The sequence below is a fragment of the Apostichopus japonicus genome, chromosome 15 (genome assembly GCF_037975245.1).
Source record: "Apostichopus japonicus isolate 1M-3 chromosome 15, ASM3797524v1, whole genome shotgun sequence".
Taxonomy (NCBI): domain Eukaryota; kingdom Metazoa; phylum Echinodermata; class Holothuroidea; order Aspidochirotida; family Stichopodidae; genus Apostichopus; species Apostichopus japonicus.
Genome location: NC_092575.1, coordinates 18,499,841 through 18,525,921, shown reverse-complemented (window position 1 = coordinate 18,525,921; position 26,081 = coordinate 18,499,841). Strand labels below are relative to the sequence as shown.

Below are 26,081 nucleotides of genomic sequence, written 5' to 3'. Positions count from 1 at the left end.
ATCTGGTTGACAAGAGACGAGAGTGAAAGCTTTTGCGATCTGTAATACTAAAGTGCTGAAAGTTCTCTGACTAGCTAAGTCTTACTACACTACAGCTAGTAGCATTACTGCTCCCACGATGTCGGGTTCGAAGGAGGCAGACAAGCAGTAAGTTTTCTTTCATGAAAAGACAACCACGGAAAGGTGGCCCTTATATTCTAAATCCTCTGGTTAGGCCCCAAAGAATTTGTTGTACAGAATCATAACTTTCGTGGAACTGGGCCTTGTGTTTCGTAAGAGCGTAAAATGGGTCATTGACTTATGCTGGTTATGGTAGGCAGTCAGTAAATTTGACAATGAACTGACAAGGATACCCGGACAATTCCCAATATATAAGCTGAAGTTGCTCAGGATATATTGTAACGAATTTCTTTTGTTATATAGGTGGGTTACACATTGAGGCCTAAGTTCTAGTTCCACCAGGCTAACCACGAAACTGACCAAAAATGCAACAAATTATGGTTACAAATGTACAAACTGATCTGGCAAGTTCCAAGATTGTAGCTTTTGGGCCACCAATGATTTTAAGAGTTCATGAATCAAGAAACAAAATTTTATCCTCCAGAAATGAACTCAGAAGGAAATTATTTGATAATTGTTTTTCTTGCATGAAGAAGTTACTTTCTCAATAAAAGTACCGACCTATGCAATTGGAATTTTGAACTGTTCCATTTTGGTGTTGATGGTGCAGAGTGAGATTTAGGAATTGCTTGACAAATGGACAAACTTTTACAGAATGTGTTCTTTCAGAATGTTTGAATTATACTTCATTAATACATACTTTCATTATCTTTAACTTGACAGGTATGGCCTCATTAACATGAAGAATGCAAAGTCTTCCATGAAGCCTCTGCCAAAGAAACTTGCCATCTTTGATGAAAGTGATGATGAGGTATTGTCCATGATCCTTCTTCACATATTTCCTTGTTCACTAACAGGGGTACAGAGCCAAGGAAAGAGGGGCACATGCCTTTTTTTGTGAGAAACATGCAAAGTGCCCCATTTTAATAATTAGAAGTGCCCCCTTTGATATCAATTTTTATTACATTTCTGCATTTTCTTAAATATCTTTTTGTTTGGTTTAGATTAATAATTCCATTGAGGTTTTTTGACCTACAAGAACATTTTATACATTGAATTTGAATTTTTTGTGTGTGCAAATATCCATTGTGCAAATTTATATCAGCTGGCCTAGAGTTTTTTAGTCATTTGCGGCGATCGGGAAAGTCTTAACAATTAACACTGTAACTAACCCAGCCTCTTTCTTTAAAAATGGTTATGAATGCAGGAAACACCACAATCATCCATCAACCAAAAGCTGCTACAAGAGGCAGTCAAGACCAAGATGAGGAAACAAACAAAGATGGAAATACAGAAAGCCATGGAGGAGGACCCTACAGTATTTGAGTATGACAGTATCTATGACGACATGGAACAAAAGAAACAGGAAAGGGAGAGGATGATAAAATCAAAACAGAGAGATTCAAAGGTAATCAAATTGGTTTTATAGGTAGAAATAAGGAGTCATTATCAGGGAATAAAATATCTAGTATTGCATAGCAAAAAGATATCCAAAATGGTCCAACTGCTTAAAATACAAATTCAAAGACTTATGGCAGTTTTTTTACAAAGGTCCCTTTGTATGTTACAAGAGTCAAAATTCAGAGCCTTCAAATTTGAAACACAAACTTTGAACTATAAAGTATTCCCTGATTATAGAGATGGATTAGTGTGAACATATGTCTTTATTCATTCAGGTGCAACATGAGCCCCGTTTTTTGTTCAATGCTCTTATGTATTGATTTGTGATGTTGAGTTCTGATTCCATTCGGAATATTTTTCAAAGCAAGGCTGATCTAACTAAGATATTCCAGACTGTAGATTTTGTTCATTAGTAATTAAGGTGTATTTTGATTCAACAGTGTATATTACCAGAAATAATGATGATAATTTTTATTATTATGATTACCAGGACATATTTCATACTACATAATTACGTGGTATTATCTTATCAGAAATTTCTCAAATTGATTATTAATTTTTCATTGTTTTGAAGTGAAAAAGAACCTGTGAAACCTGCAAACAAATGAAAAATAGCTCCTTAAATAAAAATGTCCAACCTTTGACATTTACGTGCGTAAATTGGTAACATCAGGCAAGAAATATGCAGAAACTAACAGAAACCCACATCTCTCTTTCAGCCCAAGTATATTGGTGGATTGATGAAAGCAGCAAACCAAAGGAAGATGGAAAGAGAACGACAGAAAGAGAGAAAAATCCAGAAAGAAAGAGAGAAAGAAGGTGAAGAATTTGGAGATAAAGAGCAATTTGTAACCGCTAGCTACAAGAAGAAGATGCAGGAACTAGCTGAGGATGAGGAGAGGGAGAGGAGAGAGGCAGAGAGAGATGGTAAGACACTGTCAGACAATACTGTATAATATGTTTATGATATATATTTATAATATGTTTAATGTCAGTCTTACTATACAGTTGTGTGATATGTTATGTCGTGAAGCGAACAATGTCTTACATCAAGTGTGTAGAATTTGGCTTGTCAAATGTTTTGTGCTCTAACCAAAATTTGTTTACAAGTTTTGTCACTGTTTCGTAAGAATTTAATCCGAAAAAGAGATTTTTGCAGTAGTTGGTAAATTGTTATAAGCATTGTGTTTTCTGACAAATTTGTTTCCTAGTTTTGCCACTATTTTATAAGAATTCAATCCCAAAAAAGAGATTTTTTGCAAATTGTTAAGAGGATTGTGTTTTTTGGAAGTTAGAAATTCATAGAGAATCAGCTGATGAAATGTGACAAAGGAAAACCAGAATGGATAAATGTAATCAGGTTTTAACGAAATTTACATTGAAGATTTCTACAATAGATGTACAGTAGCAGCTGTCACTTAATATGCTGGATAATTGTCCAACTATCTTTTACCACTGGTATTGGCATACTACTAGAAATTCCAAATTTCATTTATTTAAAAGTATTCATCTGCAAAGTAAACTCCAAGAAAGTAAATAGCATTCACACAAAAAGAAAAGGATGTAAAAATTTATACAAATGAGCTGAGCCTTAAAATTTCTTGTCTCTGAACGCTGATGGATGTTTGTAATGCAAGTTACTAGTGTTATACCCATCCTCCACCCCTCCACCCCCCCTCCCATGCTTTCTACCTCTCATGAAACTTATCTACTTTTCCATGACTGTTTGTTTACGATGTAGGTGATGTGACAAAAAAATTGGACTTGACTGGATTCTACCGACACATTCTGGAACAGACCACTGGGGAAGCAGTCAAAGAAGAAGAATGTCAAGTTGAAGTTAAGAGGTACGTTCATTTTAGAAGAGCCCCCTCTCTCATCCTCTTTGCTTACCCCCTCTCTCAGTTTTTTGTAGTCTGGTGAACCATGTTGCTTATGATCTGTCAATTAGTTTTGCTACTTATATGAAGTGTTGACTAAATTGTGTGCAAATGCAAAAGTATAGTTAATACATGTTAAAGATCCCATTGTCGCTCAACACAGATTCAGCTCAATGTGAATTACTGTTAGACAGCAGTGTACCTACTATTGGCCCTTAAAGATAGGATGAGGATAGAAGACTGTAGAATGTACAGTATATTTATCTTTTTATGTTCTTTATTGTGGTTTATAACCCTGTCTTATATCATTTTCTTACTTTTACTGCTGTTGTTATTTCTGTTAGGTTTTCTTAAGTTTGGTAATTTTCCAGGAATTGGTTCTTTTGTACAGTGCTCTTGAGCATGTTTTATTTCATGATATACAGCACTTTAATATTTGGTATTTATTATTATTATATATTATAGAATGCAAGAAGGAAGCAAAGCAAATTAAACAAACTATGTGCAAACAAATTCAAAACCGAGAACATTATTGCTTAAATAGCTTTACTTCCGGGCTATTCAAATATTTATTTTGGCTTAACGACCCAAATTTTCACCTCCCTCATCTTGGCGACCCTCCAGTGATAGGCAAGGGGTTTCCCCTATTCCCCTTGAGAGATTTTTTTATATGATTAAGGGTGCTATGTCACAAAGTGGTTGTATCTTTTTTATCACAATTAGTCCACAAATTCCTTCCAGATATTTTGATGACCCTCCCAAAATTGTTTGCAACACTAAAATAGGTTTTGAATTCCACATTTGAATACCTGGTGTTTACTGCATCAAGTGATCTTGTTATTAGAACTTTTAAGGAAGGTACAAGTTAACTGTCAGCTTGCAGACAAGTATGGTCAAGCTTTATGAATTAAATGCCCAATATTGATATGTCATAGTAATATTTGGTTGAACTTGATTCTATGAATATGCATGCACAATGTAGATAGTCTTATGTGACTGAAAATGAATATTTCTAGAAATTTTATTTGGCAAATATAGGCAAATCCTACATTTTAAAGGAGTGTTCTACATTGCAGTGTTTATTGTGAGCTTGATACAGTTTTAGTAGCCACTTTTACTAGCTTGATATGTTGTTTAAATGTGCAGCCTATGTTCTGTTGCTGCATTTATAGTTTCAATCAGCCATTAAAACCATACCGATGCTTATGTTATAAGTTAGGTTAGGAAACCAGTTACGTTGACTTATGTGAATCATCATTTTCTCTTGTAGGGAGAGTTTGGAGGTAGTTCAACCAAAGACAGAAGAGGATGATGGCAACAGAAGGAGACAAGACAGGGACAAGTGTAGTGAAGACAAAGATGACAGAAGAGACAGCAAACAGCGTAGCGGAGACCACAGAAGACATCGAGATGAAAGACAGAGGGGAGAGGAAAGACAGAGGGGAGAGGAAAAAGGACATAGAAGAGAGAGGACAAGAGATGAAGACAGGGAAAGCAAGAGAGACAGTGTGAGAGATTATAAAAAAGACAGGGAAAGGGACAGGAATAGAAAACATAGAGACAGCCACAGACGAGACAGTGATAAGGAGAGGAAGAGGGACAATAGAGATGATAGGGACAGGAGTACAACTGAGGTACGAGAGGGTAAGAAAGATATCAGTAAAGAGAACAAGGAAGGAGAAGAACGATTGAGGATAAAGGATGGGGAAGTTCAAAGTGTTTTGGGAGGAGAGGAGAGGTTAGAGCAAGAGGTGAATAAGAATGATGAAGATAACAGGGACAAGACGGAAGGAAAAATGGAAGAAGCAAACCCAGATGCGGATAGCGACCTGGACATCAGCGAGGAAGAAGAAGAGAAAGGGAAGGATGAGGATGGAAAGAAAATAGATAAAATAGAGGAGAAATCAACAAAAGAGGAAAAGATTCAATTAAAATATGCAAAGAGAACCACTACAGACACGGTTTTGTCAGCAAGAGATCGTTACTTGGCCAGAAAGATGCAGAGAGATGCAGCCAAGTCTCACATTGCCGTTGAAGAGGATGACTGAGCAGATAAACGTTTCAGTTTAAAACATAATGAAAGGATCGCAGAGGATAATGAGACATTTCATGTGAAAGTAAATATAACATTGCTGTAATGTCATGAAAGCCCCCATAGTGACCTATAGCTCCTAATTGAGATCTGGTTGTTGAAAGTTGATCAAGTTCAGCTGATAAAGAATATTGAGTGTGTGGTGTATGACGAATTGAGGACGAGTGGTATGCAAATATTTTCAGTCTGTGTTCATTTTCAGTTAAAATGTGATTTGGCAAATATGGGTGGTAGGTGTACATGATGAGCAGGGGTTTTATGAAACTATGAAAATGCAACGTGTACAACAGGATGTGGTTTTCCTCTGTTTGATGGCAAGGCGAAAAATATCTGCTGTCACTATCCCCATCAGTACTCTGTTGCCAGATGCAATTGACATGAACTTGCAGTTGATATTTAAAAGCTGCTTTTCAGCCGATGTCCATAACCCTTTTGTTAATGTCATTCCATAATGATATCAAAAACAAAATAAAAAAAACATGTTTGACTATTCAAATTTGTTACTGCAAATAATGTAGTAAGTGCCCTTTTGGAGGTGCTCCAAAATGCTGCGCGCATATGATGATTTAGTCGAAATATGAAAAAGTGTCCCAGGCAAAAAAAAAATTCTGAATTACAAAAATTGAAATTAGTTTATAATTATTACTTATTACACAGATCAACTGTATGAAGGTATCTTGGTTCGATCGATTGCAATCTTGATTTTGATCAAACTTGTCAGGTTTTGTAAAATTTTTGATCAAATGCAAGTGGATCCTTTAAACTAGATGCTTTTAGCTGAGTAAAAAGCAATTTATTTGTCATTATTTCCCATCAACCCCATTTTATCTAAAATATTTCTTTTTCCAAGAAAATTATTTTATATTTGTATATAAATTGTGTATTAATATGAAACATGTGAGACAAAGAAAAAATAAAAGATGATACAAATGAAAATGACTTGAACTGTTTCCTCACATTTTTATTTACATATTTTTATTTTACATTGCCAAACAGAAGATTTTGTACATGTGTATTGCTTACTATATAGTCATTTCAGATATTCACAACTAACTTCAGCTAGCACAATATATATCTATGAAAGTGTATACAGAGTCTTGCACAATAAAACAAATATCTAGTATAAACTTTGAAACACTATACAGAAATGTTAAGATACAGACAGAGTTAACAGATACATCCACCTGCTATTTTCAAAAAGAGAGACTTAGACGACTATTTTAGCTTAAATGTGAAAACTTTATGAGCTAAAAATATGCAGAAAACAGTAAAAAACAAGACAATGTAATAAACATACAGGTAATGAAGTATTTACTAGTGACTAAAATAAACAGAAGTACAACTGGTGAATTATGGAATCCCTGGATGGGGTTGGGGTAGGGGGTAACATCAAATCCTCCTCAGACCTCAAACTGATACATGTCTGATTAAAGGTAAATACTCTGAATATATGAAGGATGGGTTACCACCACAATTAGAGGAGTATAAACAGACAGCATTACTGGTGTATTTTCAGTTTGTTAGGAGCTCATATACTTTACCAACAACTGGTTAAATCAAAGCATCCTCCCTTATTGTAAAAAAGATGAGACCTTATAAAAATTAACTATGTATCCTATCAAAAGGTATGCAAAAGAGGTGGCAACTGCTGCTACACACGATCTGTTTTTTTCAGAGAATAAATTGAAGTGCTTTCAAATACAAGTAGTAAGTATGCTCAACCCTCAAATTTAGTAAATGTTTCATTCATTATACCCCTGTGATTAAACACATCAGAGATAATCTGAGAATGCTAGCTCATGTGACAGACAAGGAAGCAGTGGTGGAGAGTCCATACAGTCAGGGGGGGGGGGGCAGATGCCCCCCCTGACGGACTCAAATGGACTGCTGGCGCCCTTTTCAGCTTTTTACCACTCTTTACTTATTTGCGATTATTGACTTTTTTATTGCGCTCTCATCTACCTACTGACATTTGTCACATTATCTGCAAATTAGCAAGGCCCAGAAAGGGTCATTTCCAGCGATCTAGGGAGTATCTTTACTCAAAAACTTTCTGTACGCTCTGCACCAACCTGTGGTGGCTCTCCGCTTATAGTGTCAAAAGCGCCCCTACAGACCATTCTCGCCCCCCCCCCTGACCAATACCCCTAGCTCCGCCACTGCAAGGAAGCACAAAGTGGTGATTAACAGTTATTAACTGTACTCATTGGAGACAATCTCAAAACTCCCTGTGACAGGGCAAGGAAGCATATAGTGGCAATTGACAGTTGTAATTAAGTTCTGGTGTCATAAGTGAATCATTGATAGCAAAGAAAAAACAAGGTTAAGGGTGGACGAAAAATCTCACTTTTTAAACACCAGAGCCGAGCCTTAAAAATGTGGACAAGATATAAAAAGAAGAAATTATTTCCTGTCTGCAGAATAAATGCTAAAACATGAAAGATTGTTGAAGGGAACTAATTTAAAGTGGAACGACCATAGTTTTTTTTTTTTTTTTGACATTTAATTTTTAGCCATTCTTATGCAATGGTACAATTTGAAATGACATATTTACCAGCAGTTTGTATTCATATTGGTTTGTTTGAGCAAAGTACAAAAAGCTCTTTTGTCCTGGTTTTTTGTTTATTCTTCTTTTAATTTTAAAAGATTAGAAAAAAAGGAGATGTTACCGGCCAGGCTGGTTGGATCTCATATTAGACATGGCATCAAACTATCAATGTGGGAGGAAAATCAAATTCCTTAGACAAAATATACATATTTGTACAATATAAATGCAATATTATTGAACATTTAAATGAATAATTGCCCATCAAAATAGCCTAAAAAATAAACCTTTAATGCCAACTTGCAGCAAACAAAATGCAGTAAACTATTTCAAGAGCAGACTGGCACTTCCTGGTGATCGATAGCACGGTTAAATTTTGGCACAAATGTTTCTATGTCTTGAAAGAGTTGCATATTTAAATTCAATACCACTCTCATCTACCATATGATAAAATGTCAAACAAAACTGAAGATTCAATTATTAAAAATATATAAAAAAAAAAGAATCACACATAAAAAAAATTAAAAAAAAATCTCAGGTTGAAATTGAATCTTAAGTCGAATGGTTTTAGTTGACTTGTATGAAAATATATTACTCCAAGCCAATATGCAGGAGATGAAACCAAGAATCATGTTTACAACAACCCTGCTCCAATGCCATCCCCCCTCCTCCCCAAACTAGCACATTTTGATGGCAACACCGGATAATTTAGTCCTGTGCAACAAAATGCCAAGATGAGCTAAAATACAATCAATGAATGAAGAACCAATGAATGGACTTCAAAACATAGCAAAGACATATAAGTAAATTTTCAAAGTTTAAACTAATCATGGCACTTCTTACCTCTCATTTAAAAAAAAATGTCCCAAATACATAATTAGTAGAACAAGATTAACCTGTTTGTCAAGCAATGTATTAAAATTCTACGTTTCAAATACAATATGCCAGTCTAAGCTAAAACATCAAGTCTCCAACAACGCAATGATAAGTCCTCCCACAGCCCTCACTGGGATATATTTACCAATATTCTGATTTACAATTTAAGCTGCTATCAATAACAAAGTGGGACAGGAGTACGATATTTATCGCATTCCAACAGTGTAAAAGGCATCTCCCATGTCTCCCCCCTCCCCCCCACCCTACCCTGCAACCCACCCCATCCAAATCTTCTCCATCTTTTGTTACTCATGTAAATAAACACTCAAATGCATTGATTACAATGGGATTTTACACAAAGACCTCAGATGCACTAGTATAGTTTAGTATAGTATAGAACAATTTAAACAATTTTGAATGCAAAGCGGCAAAATAAATATAAAGGCCAACATATGAGTGGGATAATTTATTATAAAAAAATAACATACTTGGGTTGATAAATATATATTACTGAACATAAACGTAACATAAATATTGATTTCACTTTCAATGTGCTTTTAAGACATTTTTGTAAATTTGAAAACAAGGAGCAGGTTTTAATAAATAGTGTGTATGCCTGCATAACATGCATACAGAGCTGTCACATGTAATTGCTAAAATAAAACATTAACAAATAATTCACTCTTTAAATAAAAAAAATAAAAAAATCAACTAATTATTTCAAAGTATTTCACAAAGTTCTTAAAATAATGTGTTCAATGTGAAACATTCAAGAATGAATACAATTTTTGAACTGCTTTCATGTCACAAACTTTATGACGAAATTTTGTACTTTTTGTCACAATAAGTCACTAAATTTATATATAATTAGTCACAATGCCTCAATGCCCAAAGTTTTAAATCGTTAGCTGACCATTCTAATGCTAAATGCTAAATTTTGATGGAATTTATGCAATGCATTAATGACAGTTCTGTAGACATCTCTCACACATCAGAAAAGTAATTCTACCGCTCATGTTAAAGGCATTGAAGACTCGCCCCAAAACCGTGTGCCGAACTCTGAAAAAGTTAACATTCTGTTGCTTGCAAGTGAAGTTTTCTGCTTGTCGCTACAAAATGCAGACAGTAATGAAAACTGATACCTTGTTATCTTTTATCTGGACCTGAGATGTCCATCGCTGCTATGTACACTGTGTTGTGGGTATTGACCATAGCTGTATGTACTGACTGTACACTAGTGTCTAATTACCGACGGTAGCAAGCTGTGTGTGTATTTTCTGGAATCGATGGTGGTGTCTAACACTTCTGTTACACCTCATTCAAAACTAGGTCAGATTACCGGCATTAGATGTTTCTTTGTGCGCGAGTCAGCAAATTTGTCTCCTGCAAATGTAACTTCATCAACAAGATGTGATTGGGAATATTTTGCATACTCTATTGCACAGCAACATTTCATGCTAAACTCATTGCAACACAAGTGCAAAGGTAACATAGCAGCAGTTTTAAACAGAAGATAACTCAATACTTTCACTTCACTATAATATATAAAATTCATGGATCTTAAATTTGTTATGCAATATATTAACACTTTGATTATTCCCTGTGAATTTTTTAATATTTTTTTTATTCAAGTTTAAATTTCAGATTAACCTGCAAAAAGATGTATTCTCTGTTTAAACCAGATTTTCCTTGCAAAACTTTTGACTTACACTGTTAACCAATGAGACTACAGATTTTTGTTAAGAGACCAATGAGGATTCAGATGCTTAGTTCTACATCCAATGAGAATGCAGCATCCTGGTTCAAAATAAGTTCAATCCTGCTTGCCATACGATGATTCCAAGACATCGTTCTGAAGTGCCAGAAGAAAATCACTGATGGAGAAATGAGAAAAAAATATATATAAAATAGTACAAAAGATGATGAACTTGAATATTAAATCTAATTATTCATTCAGATACATTTTTAACAATTTTTCTTACTTCATACACTGAATTAAATTTTAATAAATTTTATTTTTAAAGAAAATGAAAAAAAAAACTGCTAAAAGATTGACAAGTCAGGCTCTGTAACATTCATACAATTAACATTTCTGCACTCTAACATAACTTTGGTTATTTATCAAACAGGATGAGCAATTTCTTTGCAGATCTTACTTTCTACAATAACTTTCAAACTACATTCTGCTTTTGAATATTTCAATGATCTGTTAAATCTTCAATCGGTTAAAACAAAGAAGGCCAGATGAAAGGACTGATGAATGCTTTTGTTTGTTCAAAGACAGAAAGGTTGAAACTATAACTCTTACAGCTTAATATTTTCACAATTTTTGTAGTCTCAGAGATACTTTAACATTTTTTAAATCTGTTTAGAAAGCAGAATTTTTTTTTTTAAATAGATATTTAAATTGATAATTTGGCTGTATCAATGAAAACTTCTGAATACTGTACTCACTTACCCTAATTGTGAAGATTTCGCCTGCTTTGAAGATGTCTTTGTGGCAACTTCAGGAAGTTGTTTTGGAGGCTGGATTGCATCTGCCAAAAGAAGTGCACAGAAAGTTAGCCATCACCAGGTTATTCATTTAATAGCTTTTGTTATGGTGAAAAATGAAATGACAAAGATCAACATCGAAGCTCTAAGATGCCCTCATATCAGCCAATTGTGTTGCCATGGAAACCATATCCACCAATCACATTTCTTCTCAGTTGCTTGTATTTACATAAAAGACTTGTTACAAAAGACTAATAAACAGTATGCATTGCGATATTTAAGATCCTTTTTCAATGTTTCATACAAAGGCGAACACTCCAATGCCAAAGGCTGTTTACAAAGTAAGAAACATAGTAACGGAACATGTTTATATCGTTAGAACTATTAATATTGGTATCACATTGAATATTCATGACCAATGTATTAACTTGTATGGTTTGACTTATATTTTTTCTTTTCGTAAAATATGAACAAATTGTTTGCTTTTGAGAGAAGGGGAAGCACACTCCATAAGTGATCCACTAGCATTTACCGCCAAGCTACTAAACAAAAGCATAGCGATAATGAAACACAACATCACAGCTGACTTTACAGACCTTTTTCCCGTTGCTGAAATCCGTTCTTACTAGCATCCTGTTGAACATTCATAGATTCTTCCATCATTTTGCTGATGTTGTCAAATTCCCTATGCAGCGACTGTGTGATTCCTGTGAACTCCTTGCTGTGCGGCCTGTCAGCACCATCAGCCGGCCCATCGGAGAATGAAGAAGCAGCCATTAATTCATCGATGCTCATCTGAAATGATCAATAAATTGATCGATCAGTATATAAATGACTCAATCCATGATTAATTTTTAAGTAAAGGGATGTGTCATGTGTCATCAAAGAGGATAATACTGCCTCAATACACCAAGGTCCATCAGGTGTTTTGTATTCCTCGTCGACCCAATTATGCACTCCCTACTGCTGTGTTCCAATTGTCACAACCTAATAATTGGGGAATAATTTATCCGGTGTCGCATCGCAAAATGCGATGCAAAATAGTCAAATTTGCTATACAGGTGCATAGATGTACAGGGCAGATTTTATTACACAGGAACCATAGCATATAATAAGACACAAATGTTCAGAGCCTTCAACACTGCTATGCAAAAATTTAGCACTAAATTGTATTCTGATATTTACAAAGGAAAAAAGAACGAAAAAGAAACCAAGAATGGGAAACGGTCGAGAAAGTGATGTCAGTGATCCCCGCATAACTTATACACGGAGAGGATTAACGGTTGAAGAAAGTACCTCCTTTTTCACTCTATGTTCACTTGACGCAAGCGGTGTGAAATCAGTGGCAAGCATGTACTCGATGGCTGCTTTGAACGTTACCAGAGAATAGCTGAAATAATTTGAAAGGAAAGGGAAGACACATATCAAACATTGAAATGATTGAACATTGCACAGGTAAACCATACAGTGAAATGATTGAATATTGCACAGGTAAACCATACAGTGAAATGATTGAACATTGCAGAGGTAAACCATACAGTGAAATGATTGGACATTGCAGAGGTAAACCATACAGTGAAATGATTGAATATTGCAGAGGTAAACCATACAGTGAAATGATTGAACATTGCAGAGGTAAACCATACAGTGAAATGATTGAACATTGCAGAGGTAAACCATACAGTGAAATGATTGAACATTGCAGAGGTAAACCATACAGTGAAATGATTGAACATTCCAGAGGTAAACCATACAGTGAAATGATTGAACATTGCAGAGGTAAACCATACAGTGAAATGATTGGACATTGCAGAGGTAAACCATACAGTGAAATTGAATATTGCAGAGGTAAACCATACAGTGAAATGATTGAACATTGCAGAGGTAAACCATACAATGAAATGATTGAACATTGCAGAGGTAAACCATACAGTGAAATGATTGAACATTGCAGAGGTAAACCATACAGTGAAATGATTGAACATTGCAGAGGTAAACCATACAGTGAAATGATTGAACATTCCAGAGGTAAACCAAACAGTGAAATGATTGAACATTGCAGAGGTAAACCATACAGTGAAATGATTGAACATTGCAGAGGTAAACCATACAGTAAAATGATTGAACATTGCAGAGGTAAACCATACAGTGAACTGATTGAACATTGCAGAGGTAAACCATACAGTGAAATGATTGAACATTGCAGAGGTAAACCATACAGTGAAATGTATTGAACATTGCAGAGGTAAACCATACAGTGAAATGATTCAACATTGCAGAGGTAAACCATACAGTGAAATGATTGAACATTGCAGAGGTAAACCATACTGTGAAATGATTGAACATTGCAGAGGTAAACCATACAGTGAAATGATTGAACATTGCAGAGGTAAACCATACAGTGAAATGATTGAACATTGCAGAGGTAAACCATACAGTGAAATGATTGAACATTGCAGAGGTACACCATACAGTGAAATGATTGAACATTGCAGAGGTACACCATACAGTGAAATGATTGAACATTGCAGAGGTAAACCATACAGTGAAATGATTGAACATTGCAGAGGTAAACCATACAGTGAAATGAGTGTCCAGCTAATATCAAAATCATCACACATACAAACTCCTTTGATATATTGACTGACCATTACCATGGTAACAGTGCACTTTCAAAAATGAGCTTTTTGCACTTGGTCAGTAAGTTTACCAACTCTACAGAGTATTACTCAAAATAAGATTCTTAATTCATCAGATTCTCACAGATTTATTTTAAAACAAAGATCCTGTCAATGAGCATTATGATTGCATGTAAAGGATGACTCAAAGCTCAAAAGTAATTTTTATATGTTGTAGACAATTTAAAAAAAAATCACTGCTATCAGTCCAGGTAGTGTTTCTGTACCACTATAATGTTTTGAGAAATGTCCATTTAAATATCAGTGGCTCATCAAGTTAAGTGGCTGGACTACTAAGTCTAACAAAGGGACCATTAGGTCAGTTCTTCATATGCACCAGTAAAATACACTTTTACAGCCTGAAATAACATTACATTGCATTGCAAATTTGTTAAGGACAAGTGGTGATGAAATGCCATCCACTGCTTTCCTTTTATATCTCTTCTCTAATATTGGTGATCAGTAGAAAAACATCAGGACACGGAAACACAAGTTTACATTAAACAGCTTACCCTAAGTTGTCACTTTTAGATGATACCCAATGGAAACTTTCAATATACATCAAATTTGAGGCAAGATGGTGGCACTTAGCTCCACTGATGACCAATACCTTGAAAAAGAAGAACAAGAAGAAAAAGTAAAAAGAAAACAAAAAACCCAGGAAACTACACCGTCTCAAAATTTGAGAAATCCGTAAGAAATCTACCAGTTTCCATCTTTATTGTCACTGTCCCCTCCAGCCCTATCTTTGTTATTACTCCCTTTCTCTTGAAATTATTTTTGCAAATTCAAGTTATTTTAGCTATTTGGTCTTACACATTGATATTCAGTACTTTGTCCATTTTGATGTCTATACAAGCTTGGGAACATTCACTTTTCAAAGACAAGTCACAGAAATTTAAAGGGGTAAAAAAAAAGAAGGAATTGTGAGGCATCCAAAAAAGTGAACTGAGATATAACCAACTGTTAGATGGGCTACCATGATTATCTCTTACGTAACATACAGAGGTCGGTCTCCCATGAGATCGTCTAATTCACCACTTAGTGTCAGTGTTTAACTTCACCTTGCCGTGGAAGGACCGTCTACAGTGGTTCTTCCGGCTCCTGAATAGGCTTAGTGTTATACTGTTAGATAATTCGGTGCTTTCCTTCCTGGAATGCAGATTGTCTATATGTTTATATACTGTTACGTAATCCTGGCGTACTTTGTGGTGCTCTATTGAGTATTGAAAGAATAAGAAAAACATTTGTTGTTTTGTTCTGCACGGCAATGTAGTACTAGCAGTGTATACTGTTGGAACGTTGGTATAGTTCTTTTAACCTCTGCCTCTGAAGGTAAACGCCTCGCTACAATTCGTCTAGGGAATCGTCTCGGCTATTAACGTCAGTGTGTGGCACACTGACTTTGAATTCGTGCAGTTGAACTTGGTGAGTTCTTGTTGTGTTGCCCATTATTTTGAGTCAAGCGTTGGTTAAATCGCCGGGTGCGATTACAGATTAAAGGCTATAGGCTCTACGCTTAGCCTATAAAGCAATTTCCGGGTGAGATTGCAGCAGAAAGTTAACGTTAAGATTTAGCCTACCTGAGGCTGTAGCTAAAACAATAAAACGTGCATTTTAATCTCCGGGTGAGATTGCAAACGTGTTCTCCTGTTCTGGGTGAATAGGGAATTTAAAGCAAAAGTTATATTTAGACTATCTACCCCTCTTGAATGGTTTAACATTCAAAATCATGGCTAATACTTGTGAGGATGATATTATGTCCCTTATTGACGAGGATGAGATGTCTGGGGTTTTGGATGCGCCAGGTGGCTCAGGTACATCCCGATTAATTCCCTCAACTGAAACTACTCAAAGTTTTGATATGAAAGATGCAATTTTAGCAATGCAGAACCAAATTCAAGTATTGAGTAACAAGGTGTTAGGGAAAGACACAAATTCAAAGCTACTTGAGTCACAAAATGAAAGCAGCTCCAGCTGCAGGAATTTAGACCTTGAAGCAGTGTATGATTTGTTGCCTGAGGACTCGATATATGAGGTCAACAATTCACCCTTGTCTCCGGAAGGGGCAAACCCAGTTACTACAGATAACGATGCATTGTTTCAGGACCTTGTGGCGTTCTTAGAACTAGAAAAGAAACCAGGAAAATCTGTCGATGACAGAGTTAAAACATTAGTGGATAATGTATTAAAACAACGCCTGGCAGAGTCCAAGCTCAAAGGGTTATTGGTCAAATATGATATGCCAGCTAATTTAGAAATGCTGCAGACAACTCAGATAAATGAGGTCATTTGGAATGGCCTTCGTAACAATACAAGAGCGTCAGATGTGAAGCTCCAAAAAATGCAAGTTTGTAATATTAAGGCAATTACAGCATTAACAACCTTAATGGATGACATTTTGTCAACGAGAGAAAAAATGGGCACTCAAGCAACGCTTATTAAGATCACAGATGCGCTGGCACTATTGGGCAGTGCGAACATGGAACTCAACCATTTTCGGCGTGAGTTAATCAGACCAGATTTGAGACTAGAGTATAGAAATCTGTGTAACCGGTCAAATCCAGTTACTACAATGCTGATGGGTGATGATGTATCCCAAAAATTAAGAGACATAGCTGAGGCTAACCGAGTGTCCGCACATATAAGTACGGCAAATCGGGGGAGAGGCAGAGGTTCAAGGCCACCTTACACACGTGGTACATTTCGTGGCAGAGGATTCTCTAGAGGGTCTGGTCATTTTTTAGACCGTGGCATGAGGGGCAACAAATGTGCCAGAGGACAAATGACCCACTACCGACCCCCGAAACAACCAAGACATTAGATTGTCGAGGTAAGGAATATGTTGTTAATGATTTTCAGTTAATATAAACAGAAGCCATAGGTGGTAGAATAAAAAACTGCTTGCCAAGGTGGCGGGAGTTGACATCTGATAAAACTATCCTTGAGTGGGTAACAGGATACAAAATCGAATTTAAGGACCAAGAGCCATTTCAGTTGAGACCACCGTTACAACCAAAACGTACAATAGCCGAAATGAGTATTATTCAAGATGAAATAGAAAAGTTACTCTCCAAATGTGTAATAGAACGGGTGACACATACCCAGGGGGAATATATTTCAAACATTTTTGTTATTCCCAAAAAAGATGGTTCAAATAGAGTTATATTTAATCTCAGAAGAATAAATTTGCATATCCGGTATCACCATTTCAAAATGGATTCCTTGGCATCAGCTTTAAAGTTAATGCATAAGAACTGCTATAAGGCTTCTGTGGATTTATAAGATGCATACTATTCGGTTCCAGTATATAATTGCTTCAGAAAATTTTTGCGTTTTCGATGGAAAAATGAGCTGTTTCAGTTTACTTGCTTGCCAATGGGCATTCCGTCAGCCCCAAGGGTTTTTACGAAATTGCTGAAACCCTTGTTTGCCTATTTGCGGAAACAAGGAGTTGATTGTATGGGGTATATTGACGATTCATTTTCACTAGGGAATAGTTATGAAGACTGCTTAAGTGCTGTTCAGCAAACAGTCAGCTTATTTCAAGAGCTAGGTTTCATTGTTCACACTAAGAAATCAATATTGAAACCATCCAGAGAACTAATTTATTTAGGGTTCATGTTGAATTCAACAGAAATGACAGTTCGGCCAACATCAAACAAGATAATTGAGGTTCTGGGTCATATTTCCAGGTTAAAACAGAAATTCACACCTTCGGTGAGGGAGGTAGCAGCTGTTATTGGCTACCTTGTGTCTGTCTTCCCAGGGGTGCGACATGGCCCCCTCTTTTATAGGTTTTTAGAGAGGGAAAAAAGTTCGGCTCTCCAACGTAATTTTGGTAACTTTGACAGTCCAATGTTACTCTCATCCCAAGCATTAGAAGAGTTATCTTGGTGGGAGGAGCATTTGAAAGGGAACTACCGGGAAATTTTGATTCCGGACCCACTTCTAATCATTCAAACTGATGCATCCCTATTTGGGTGGGGTGCTGTTACACTTAGGCCGCATGCGCAAGCGTCGGGCTTGTGGAACCCACAAGAGCAGAGTTTACATATAAATGTACTGGAATTAAAAGCTATTCTACAAGCGTTGAAAATGCTGTGTTTAGGCTCCAAGGATATCCACATTCGTATCCAGTCAGATAACACAACAGCTGTAGCATATATGTTAATAACATGGGAGGCTCGCATTCCATGCAGTCTAATTTGCTTGCTAAGGCTATCTGGTTATGGGCAATTGAACGGAATATTTGGATTTCTGCTGCCTTTTTACCAGGGAAAGACAATGTGGTAGCGGACAAATTATCACGTCCACAGAAACATTATACCGAGTGGATGTTGCAACCAAAGTTTTTTGGCGATATTGTAGCTAGGTTTGGATACCCTAGCATAGATTTATTCGCATCAAAATTTAACAAACAAATAGATACATATGCATCATGGAAGCCAGATTCAAAGGCATGTTTTGTGGACGCCTTTTCGGTAAATTGGAAAGACTTTTATTTTTATGCCTTTCCCCCTTTTAGTCTCATTGGCAAAATGATACAAAAAATAAAAATAGATGAGGCATATGGAATTGTTATTGTGCCAGATTGGCCTTCTCAACCTTGGTATACAACTTTGGTGTCTCTTCTTACCGCAAATCCAATTATTATTCCACAGAGGTTGGACATGCTGGTACTTCCGGGAGATACAATTCGACATCCGCTTTGCCCCAAACTGCGGCTTCTGGCTTGCCGCTTGTCGGGGAGGCACTCCGAATGCAAGGATTTTCACGAGAATCTAGCAAAATTATCATTTCATCATGGCGAAAAGGAACACAAAAACAATATGCAGGTTTCCACAGAAAGTGGGGACAGTTTTGTATTCAAAGGGAGGTGGATATGTTTCGACCGTCTTTGACGGATGTAGTGACATTCCTTACCCACCTATTCAATTCCGGACTCGGTTATAGTTCATTGAACACCGCACGGTGAGCTCTTTCATCAATAATTATGAGGGATTCTGATAATACCATAGGCAACCATCCTTTGCTATCAAGATTTATGAAGGGAGTTTATCATCTAAGACCGCCTTCATGTCGGTACGATAACATTTGGGATGTTTCAATAGTGTTAAGGTATTTAAGAGGCCTGCATCCTTTAAGTTCACTTTCTATGAAGATGCTAACACTGAAACTGGTTACTTTAGTGGCACTACTGTAGTTTCCGCTCAAAGATTACAAACCTTGCAGCTATTAGATATCTCCACAGTGCATGAGGATGGCAGTACTTTTGTCTTTACGATCCCTGACCAGATCAAACAATCACGAACTGGATCTGGTCCGATAAAAGTTGTACTAAGAGACTTTGAAGAAGATCAATCGATTAGTGTTGTGAAAGTATTAGAGTTCTATCTCAAACAAACAAAGAACCAAAGAGGTAGTTGCTCAAAACTATTTATTAGTTATGTAAAACCGCATGCTGCAGTTTCTCGTGACACGCTTGCAAGATGGATCAAGCTGGTCTTGGATTTGTCCGGAGTTGATACTAAAACATTTTCCGCTCATAGTACAAGGGCCGCATCAACTTCAGCCGCCTACTCTAGGAGTGTGCCGATCGAAGAAATATTAAAAGTTGCTGGATGGAAGTCAGAAAAAACGTTTGCGAAGTTTTACAATAAGGAGGTTCTCCATCAAAACGAGACATTTACAAACATTCTGTTAAGTTAATACTATTATTACGCCTGCTATCGAAGAGGCAGATTTGTGTTGCGTGCATTGAACACATGCTAAGATTCAGTTACTAAAGCAATGTTATCCTTCTGTTCGTAAGCTTCTGTTCACAAAATGACAGAACAGAAATTATTCCCTTCACTGGTGCAAAAGGAAAGAAAGTATATTGTTAATAATGTTCTCAAATAACTAAAAGAAATTCATATTATTTGTTGTTAACCATATGGTTTATTGTGTTTACAAGTAAGTACACAGTCATTGAGCAGAGTGAATCACTCTAGTCAAGTACAAAATAAAACAAAGAAGACACAGAAAATTTGTTGATCTACGAGTTATTCTCCTTGCTTCGTGTTCACTTCAAGCTTTAAAGTCTCATGGGAGACCGACCTCTGTATGTTACGTAAGAGATAATCCTAAAATTAAATGAGACTTCGCAGAAGTTGAAATTTGATTAAGATTATCTCGTCGTAACATACAGGGAGAGGGATCACATGCCCTCCCTTAGCCCAACCCGTTTTGGTCGGATTTGGTTTTGAAGTGAACCCTCATCTTTAAAAGACTGACACTAAGTGGTGAATTAGACGATCTCATGTGATCCCTCTCCCTGTATGTTACGACGAGATAATCTTAATCAAATTTCAACTTCTGCGAAGTCTCATTTCATTTTAGGATTTTACCAGAATGGTGGTCCATGAACCTTCATTCAGAACATGACTTATAACATGCCCTCATGACAATGGGGGTGGGGTGGGGGTGGGGTGGGGTGGGGTAAGAGGGACATGAAAAGAGAGATCAGCAACCTTGTTTACTTTACTCTGTCAGATCAGGTCAGCTTACCAGGAGAGGAATTAGATCATCTGACGTCAGACAATTTGAGGTAAAGCCAGGAACCATATCTGCTTTCAAATGTTGCGAAACTTCTTCTGTGATCGATTCCTGCGAGAGAAAAAAAAAAAATACAAATTTAAACAGTTTCAAGCTCTTCCAAGAGGGCTGATGTTTTATGGAAGTTTACAGGTTATCCCTTTTGCAAATAAATTGGAAATTCTATTCTGGTTGTTCAAACAGTCAGTTTAGTTGTAGACTGAGAAGTATTATCTGTATCAGTCAGTCAACAACAGGAAACCAACAGTAAAATGGACAGAATTTGAAAACAGTGGAGAAATTTTGGGTCTTGAACAAGGATTTCAGCCAATGAAAAGTCCTGTGTATTGGTTATGATTATCATTGAAACCAAAAAAATTCCTCAATGTGTAAGGGAATGTTTGATCCAAGTTTTAACTACAGTCCAACAATACTAGTGGTCCTTCTGAAATACTTGAGAATAATATTGGGTTATATGAACAACATCACCATCTGATATGAGACTGAATTTCAGTTCTCTATTATGTAAAAAAACAAAGAAAAAGGAGGAGGGAAAGAAAAAAAAAAAAGCATGGAGAAAAACAGCTCACATTTATCGTTCTGTTCTTATCAAGCTTTATCTTACATATACTTACCAAGGTGCTCTTTAAACAACACATTTTTTCATGGGGACAGTTGATACCATCAAGTCTGGCAAGCTCTACCACCTGTAACCAAAACAAGAAAATAAAGGATTAACCTTGGAATAAAGAGGTTGGGGAAGGGGATTCTGAGAAAAATATTGTAAGTTGATCAAATATCATAATGTTGAAGCAAAATTTTTTTGTATTGTCAAAATATTGCAAAAACTTCCTCAGCTCATTAAAGTTGCTAAAAAAAACAGAATATATATCTGAATAACAAAAGCAAAGAGCAAGTCAAGTATTCATGTTCTAATGGCACGATGACATCACAGATTTACAAAAAAAGCAACTCCCAGATAATCACATTTAGACTAGACCAACTATTTTAGACTGATTCATATCTCCCAAACAAAGCGCACAATTAGGGTAAGGGGTGGGGTGGGGTGGGGGGTTGTATTTAACAGAGATCTCTATCATGTGAGCTAAGGATGATAGGTTAACTTTTCTGCTTTAATTAATGGGCTGTTTTACTACAAAAGTAATTTCGCTAGTAGCTTTATCCCTCTCTGTTTAATCAGTGAATTAATTACAAATTAACGTGGGAGGAAGAAGAAATTTGTGTCGTCTCACCAACGATGGTTACAGACACACAAATTTATCTTTGACAACCAGCTGTTTATCTGTCATACACAGTAACTGCCCTCATTTGGTTGTAAAAAGTCTGTCCTGATTGTTGCAATTCATCACGTACTGCTCAAAATTTAATTACCAGCTTCTATATTAGTAAATTAAGTATAAACTTAACACAGATATCAGAACGAATTTCTTTGCTGCCTTACCGATGATGGTAACGGACACACAAAGTCATCTTTGACACCCAGCTGCTTCCCGGTGATACCCTGTAACTGTCCTGCTTTGGTTGCTAAGAGTCTGTCCTGACGTTGACATTCATCGCAGACAGCTTTAAAGATTTTGCTATGAACTCCACCCATTAAGTAACTGAAGAGAAAGATTTACATGAAAAAAACAACAACAACAACAAAGACATTGAATGCATTTCATGTTTATAAGACTATGCATTCATATTCTTGAGGAAAGATGCAGGGAAATGCAAAAAAATTACCAGGGAAGAGGCAGTGGGGATAGGGGTGGTGACAGACAGACAGATATGAAGAGATATTGTCATTTTCTGAATTTTATATTTAGCCCCGCCCACTCATTAACATTCATGAGATGGGCACCAAAAACAATAGGGCACATCTAAACATCTACCTATCAAGCATGACATTGACTCAACCTTTGATTGTTATGATAGCTTGTTTACAAGCTAGCCGTCACATTCACACACACACATACACTTGAAAACATGCCAAAACATTTGCACAAATCTATTGAGCCTTTGTAACCAAACAGAAGATTGTAAATTTGAGGACAAAAAGAAGAGTTTCATACCAACACTTCCTTTTTTTCCATAATAATAGACACACATAAGTATCTGTAAATTGTTTAATTAAATCATTATCTGGATCAAGAGAGGCATGCACTACCTGTCTAAAGTTTCCTTTTGTTGTATCATGTTCCATTACAAGGAACTATCTAAAGTGAAACTAAAAGCAGCAGTACTTGATAGGTATCAAAATTCATTGAGAGACTAACTTCCTCAAAAAATGTCAGTATGACATTTGAAACAATGTAATTCACACATTCTATAAATATCATTGACATAATCGAAACAACCAGAGACAAGCTGAAAGTATGCTGTAAGTCTTGTAAACGATTGAGGCCATTTAAACATATGTAGCAATTAATAGGTTACTGTAGTCCCCCTGACGGAAGCCTTGTGTTAAGCTGGGTTGCCCGCAAGACAGGACTCCATGGCAGGGGGAGGGGGGGTGTAAAGCTGCATCTCATAAATTAGAGAATTTTCTACAAGAGTAATTTCATTCACAGCTGGTTGACGGGTGTCAGTATTATTTATATTTACTTTCTTTCTTACTCTTGACATTTAATGGAGGTTGTTGAATACAAGGAAACGCAACTTCAAATTTTTTGAAAATGTTTACTCAGACCCAGGTGTCTGCTTAAAACTCCTGTACGACCATAAGTTATGTGTAGGTAACTCTGTTTTATTGAGTCAACTTTTTCAGTGGATCTTATCAGTGTGTGTATCTGGACTTACCTTTCTGTCGCGAGAGCCAAAGCTTCTTCTAACCTTGAGTCAGACTGTAAGCTTACGTAATTGTTAGCTTTAATAAGAGCCTGTCGTGGAAATGAGAGGGATTTTTTTAACTGAAAAGAGGACTGCTACTGTATTATAGGTTACACTAACTAAATGTTCATTATTGCTTAATATTTCATCACATACTCCTTGACAAGAGCAAAACTTTTACGACAGAATTATTTACCATGTAAAATTTTTTCAGAAATCAATGTCATTAAACATTGCGGCAATCATTAATTCTCAAATCGTTTCCTAGCAAGTTCATTAATAAAGTGTTTATGAAGACAAATTCCACTTTCCACATAATTCTCTTGCAAGTTATGCAGTGTGCCATACTAATACTGTATGGTATATTTTCTCATTCAAACAGGATAATACTGTTACAAGGTAATTAGTTTTACTATTAAAAACAGCTTTTTTGAGTTAATTTTGAGAGAACAAATTTATAACATAATCCCATACCAATGAAGGTCATTAGCTCAAATACTTATTTCAAGTTTTAGTTCAAAGAATGATGAAAACATGAATAATTTTTTAATGTTCCTGTCTGCTTCTTGATAGTATTTTGACGGTACTTGTAATATCCAGGGGCGTTGCATATGGCATCACAATAATATCTTTCTCAGTCATTAACCATTAACGTTAAGAGAAAAAAAAAGAGGTTGTCTAAAAGTTTCATCAATTGCAATGAATAATGCTTGATATTTTCGTTAAATTTGTCGACCAAAACTTTAATTACTATAATATGTCCTTATAAGCAAAGTAGGATATGGCAGGTGCAATGGACACTCAACATATTACATCAATATTAACCCAAAAAAGCTATTTCAAAACGGAAGGGCTGGTTCGATATACATACTTCTAAATTTTCCTGCCATATTTTCCTCAGTTTTTGCGAAGCGGCCTCCAAGTAGCCCTTGACCATAAGATAGTTGTGGTTGAACTGCTGAATACTTTTATCTAAGTTGAGGAGTTGGAACCGACATTCGGGGAAAAGATTGAGAAACTTGACATTTCTGGAACAAAAAAAGCAAGAAATCTGAGCAACGTAAACACACTGTAAGCAAGAGACATTGGGAAATGTCGTAAATCCCTAAAAGCTCTGCATATAACACTAACACTGGCTCTCGATATGTGAACGAATCAACTACAAACTACTTCTGATGGTGTTCAAATGTATGCACAATGTAAGACCAAGCTACCTCACCAACTTGTTTCGGCTCCGACCATCATCCACACGCTCACTTCGCTCTAATTCATCGCTGATGTTACTCATCCCTAGAGTAAAAACACAGACTCACGGCTTGAGAACGTTCGCATCCAGTGCACCGTGCCTGTGGAACTCACTTCCAGAACATGTAAAAATGTGCAATACTGTGAACGGTTTCAAATCAGCTCTCACAACATATCCTTTCACCAAAGCATATATGTTATAATTGTTATTATTATGTTAAGCGCTACGAGAACTATTTCATAGTTTGTTTGGCGCTATAAAAAAATTATGTATTATTATTATTATAACAGTGGGACGGGACATGGGTTGACGATACATAGTCCGAGCCAGCTGCAAAACTCAGCAACTGCCCTCCAGTCTCGGAGGGAAAATTGCCTAAGATGCCCTCAAGATTCATCTTTAAAAATTCATCTTTCATAATGCATACTTACTCAACAAAAGTTGTTCTTGGTTTCAGAAATTCATCGGATAAGCCAGCAGACCCCCTACGTCCCTGCATGAAGTAGAGAAAAAAAGTTTACCATTCAGTGTTTGTATCTGTTTATTTTTTCAATTGTCATCAGTTTTGTACATGATATCAGTATGAAAAGTGTCAAATTAAAGTGCAAGAAGTAGAAATAAATGTTGGCTATTCAGTGCTATTTGTTTCTTTGTTTATTATCACCAGTTCTATACAAGTAAACGGTCATCATAAGGTCAATCATGAGGTCCTGAGTTTGAGTCACTCCAAGATTAATGTATGTCGTCCAGTTACACAGAGTTGTGAAAATTGACAATTCATGGTCATGGACGTTAAATATGAATCTAAGAGACTGACTTCGGTCAGCTTGCGGCTTTGATAAGCCAACGAGTCTTCTTCGCGAGTTCCTGCTTGCAGGAGGATCTAAAATACATACATCACCACAAGTAAAAGGAGATAAGCACATTCATCTTAAAACTTAGGTTTAAATGCAGATGGTAAGATCTTTCACAAAAGAGAAGTATGATGACAAAACAATGCTTTCAAAAACCATTTCAAAAGCAAAACAAACTGAGGCGGGAATACAAAACTTGGTTAAAATCAAACAAGCTATTCGGAAATTAAATAGACGTGGTGTTTTCAGGTGTAAAACAGATCGCATTGACTTCTTTGATGGTTGTGATTCTGCTCTCTTACAAAAGCCAGCATGTAGAAACCAAATACTATCTGAGGGGTATTTATCCACACTATGAAATTCATGCAAGTTGTAGATTAACTTTACTTATGATATTTTTGATATTGACCTCATATATGATAACCACAAAAAAACATAAATAAATAAATGTCACTACAGGTAGACTACTTGCCAAATACAAAATT

The 26,081-nt window shown here is 36.2% G+C and overlaps 3 protein-coding genes across 3 annotated transcripts in view; 2 read left to right on the top strand and 1 right to left on the bottom strand.

Annotated features, from left to right (window-relative positions):
- Positions 1–8: 8 nt before the first annotated feature.
- Positions 9–6,432, top strand: LOC139980587 (uncharacterized). The gene is made up of 6 exons (XM_071992329.1): positions 9–147; positions 844–931; positions 1,328–1,528; positions 2,241–2,448; positions 3,263–3,368; positions 4,672–6,432. Exons 1-6 carry the CDS (start codon positions 119–121, stop codon positions 5,447–5,449), a joined length of 1,410 nt encoding a protein of 469 aa, XP_071848430.1. The 5' UTR covers positions 9–118; the 3' UTR covers positions 5,450–6,432.
- The window catches only part of LOC139980586 (ankyrin repeat domain-containing protein 27-like), a 38,034-nt gene continuing 18,382 nt past the window's right edge, over positions 6,430–26,081 (bottom strand). The window contains exons 7-17 of the mRNA XM_071992328.1: positions 25,174–25,235; positions 24,368–24,524; positions 23,467–23,546; positions 22,127–22,286; positions 21,300–21,371; positions 20,638–20,736; positions 14,598–14,695; positions 12,704–12,797; positions 12,004–12,202; positions 11,373–11,451; positions 6,430–10,788 (exon numbers count right to left, since the gene is read on the bottom strand). Coding sequence (XP_071848429.1) covers positions 10,728–10,788; positions 11,373–11,451; positions 12,004–12,202; positions 12,704–12,797; positions 14,598–14,695; positions 20,638–20,736; positions 21,300–21,371; positions 22,127–22,286; positions 23,467–23,546; positions 24,368–24,524; positions 25,174–25,235 — 1,161 coding nt within the window. The 3' untranslated portion in view covers positions 6,430–10,727. The remainder of the gene's footprint in view (positions 10,789–11,372; positions 11,452–12,003; positions 12,203–12,703; positions 12,798–14,597; positions 14,696–20,637; positions 20,737–21,299; positions 21,372–22,126; positions 22,287–23,466; positions 23,547–24,367; positions 24,525–25,173; positions 25,236–26,081) is intronic.
- Positions 15,415–20,324, top strand: LOC139981111 (uncharacterized). The gene is made up of 2 exons (XM_071993292.1): positions 15,415–16,918; positions 18,750–20,324. Exon 1 carries the CDS (start codon positions 15,818–15,820, stop codon positions 16,907–16,909), a length of 1,092 nt encoding a protein of 363 aa, XP_071849393.1. The 5' UTR covers positions 15,415–15,817; the 3' UTR covers positions 16,910–16,918; positions 18,750–20,324.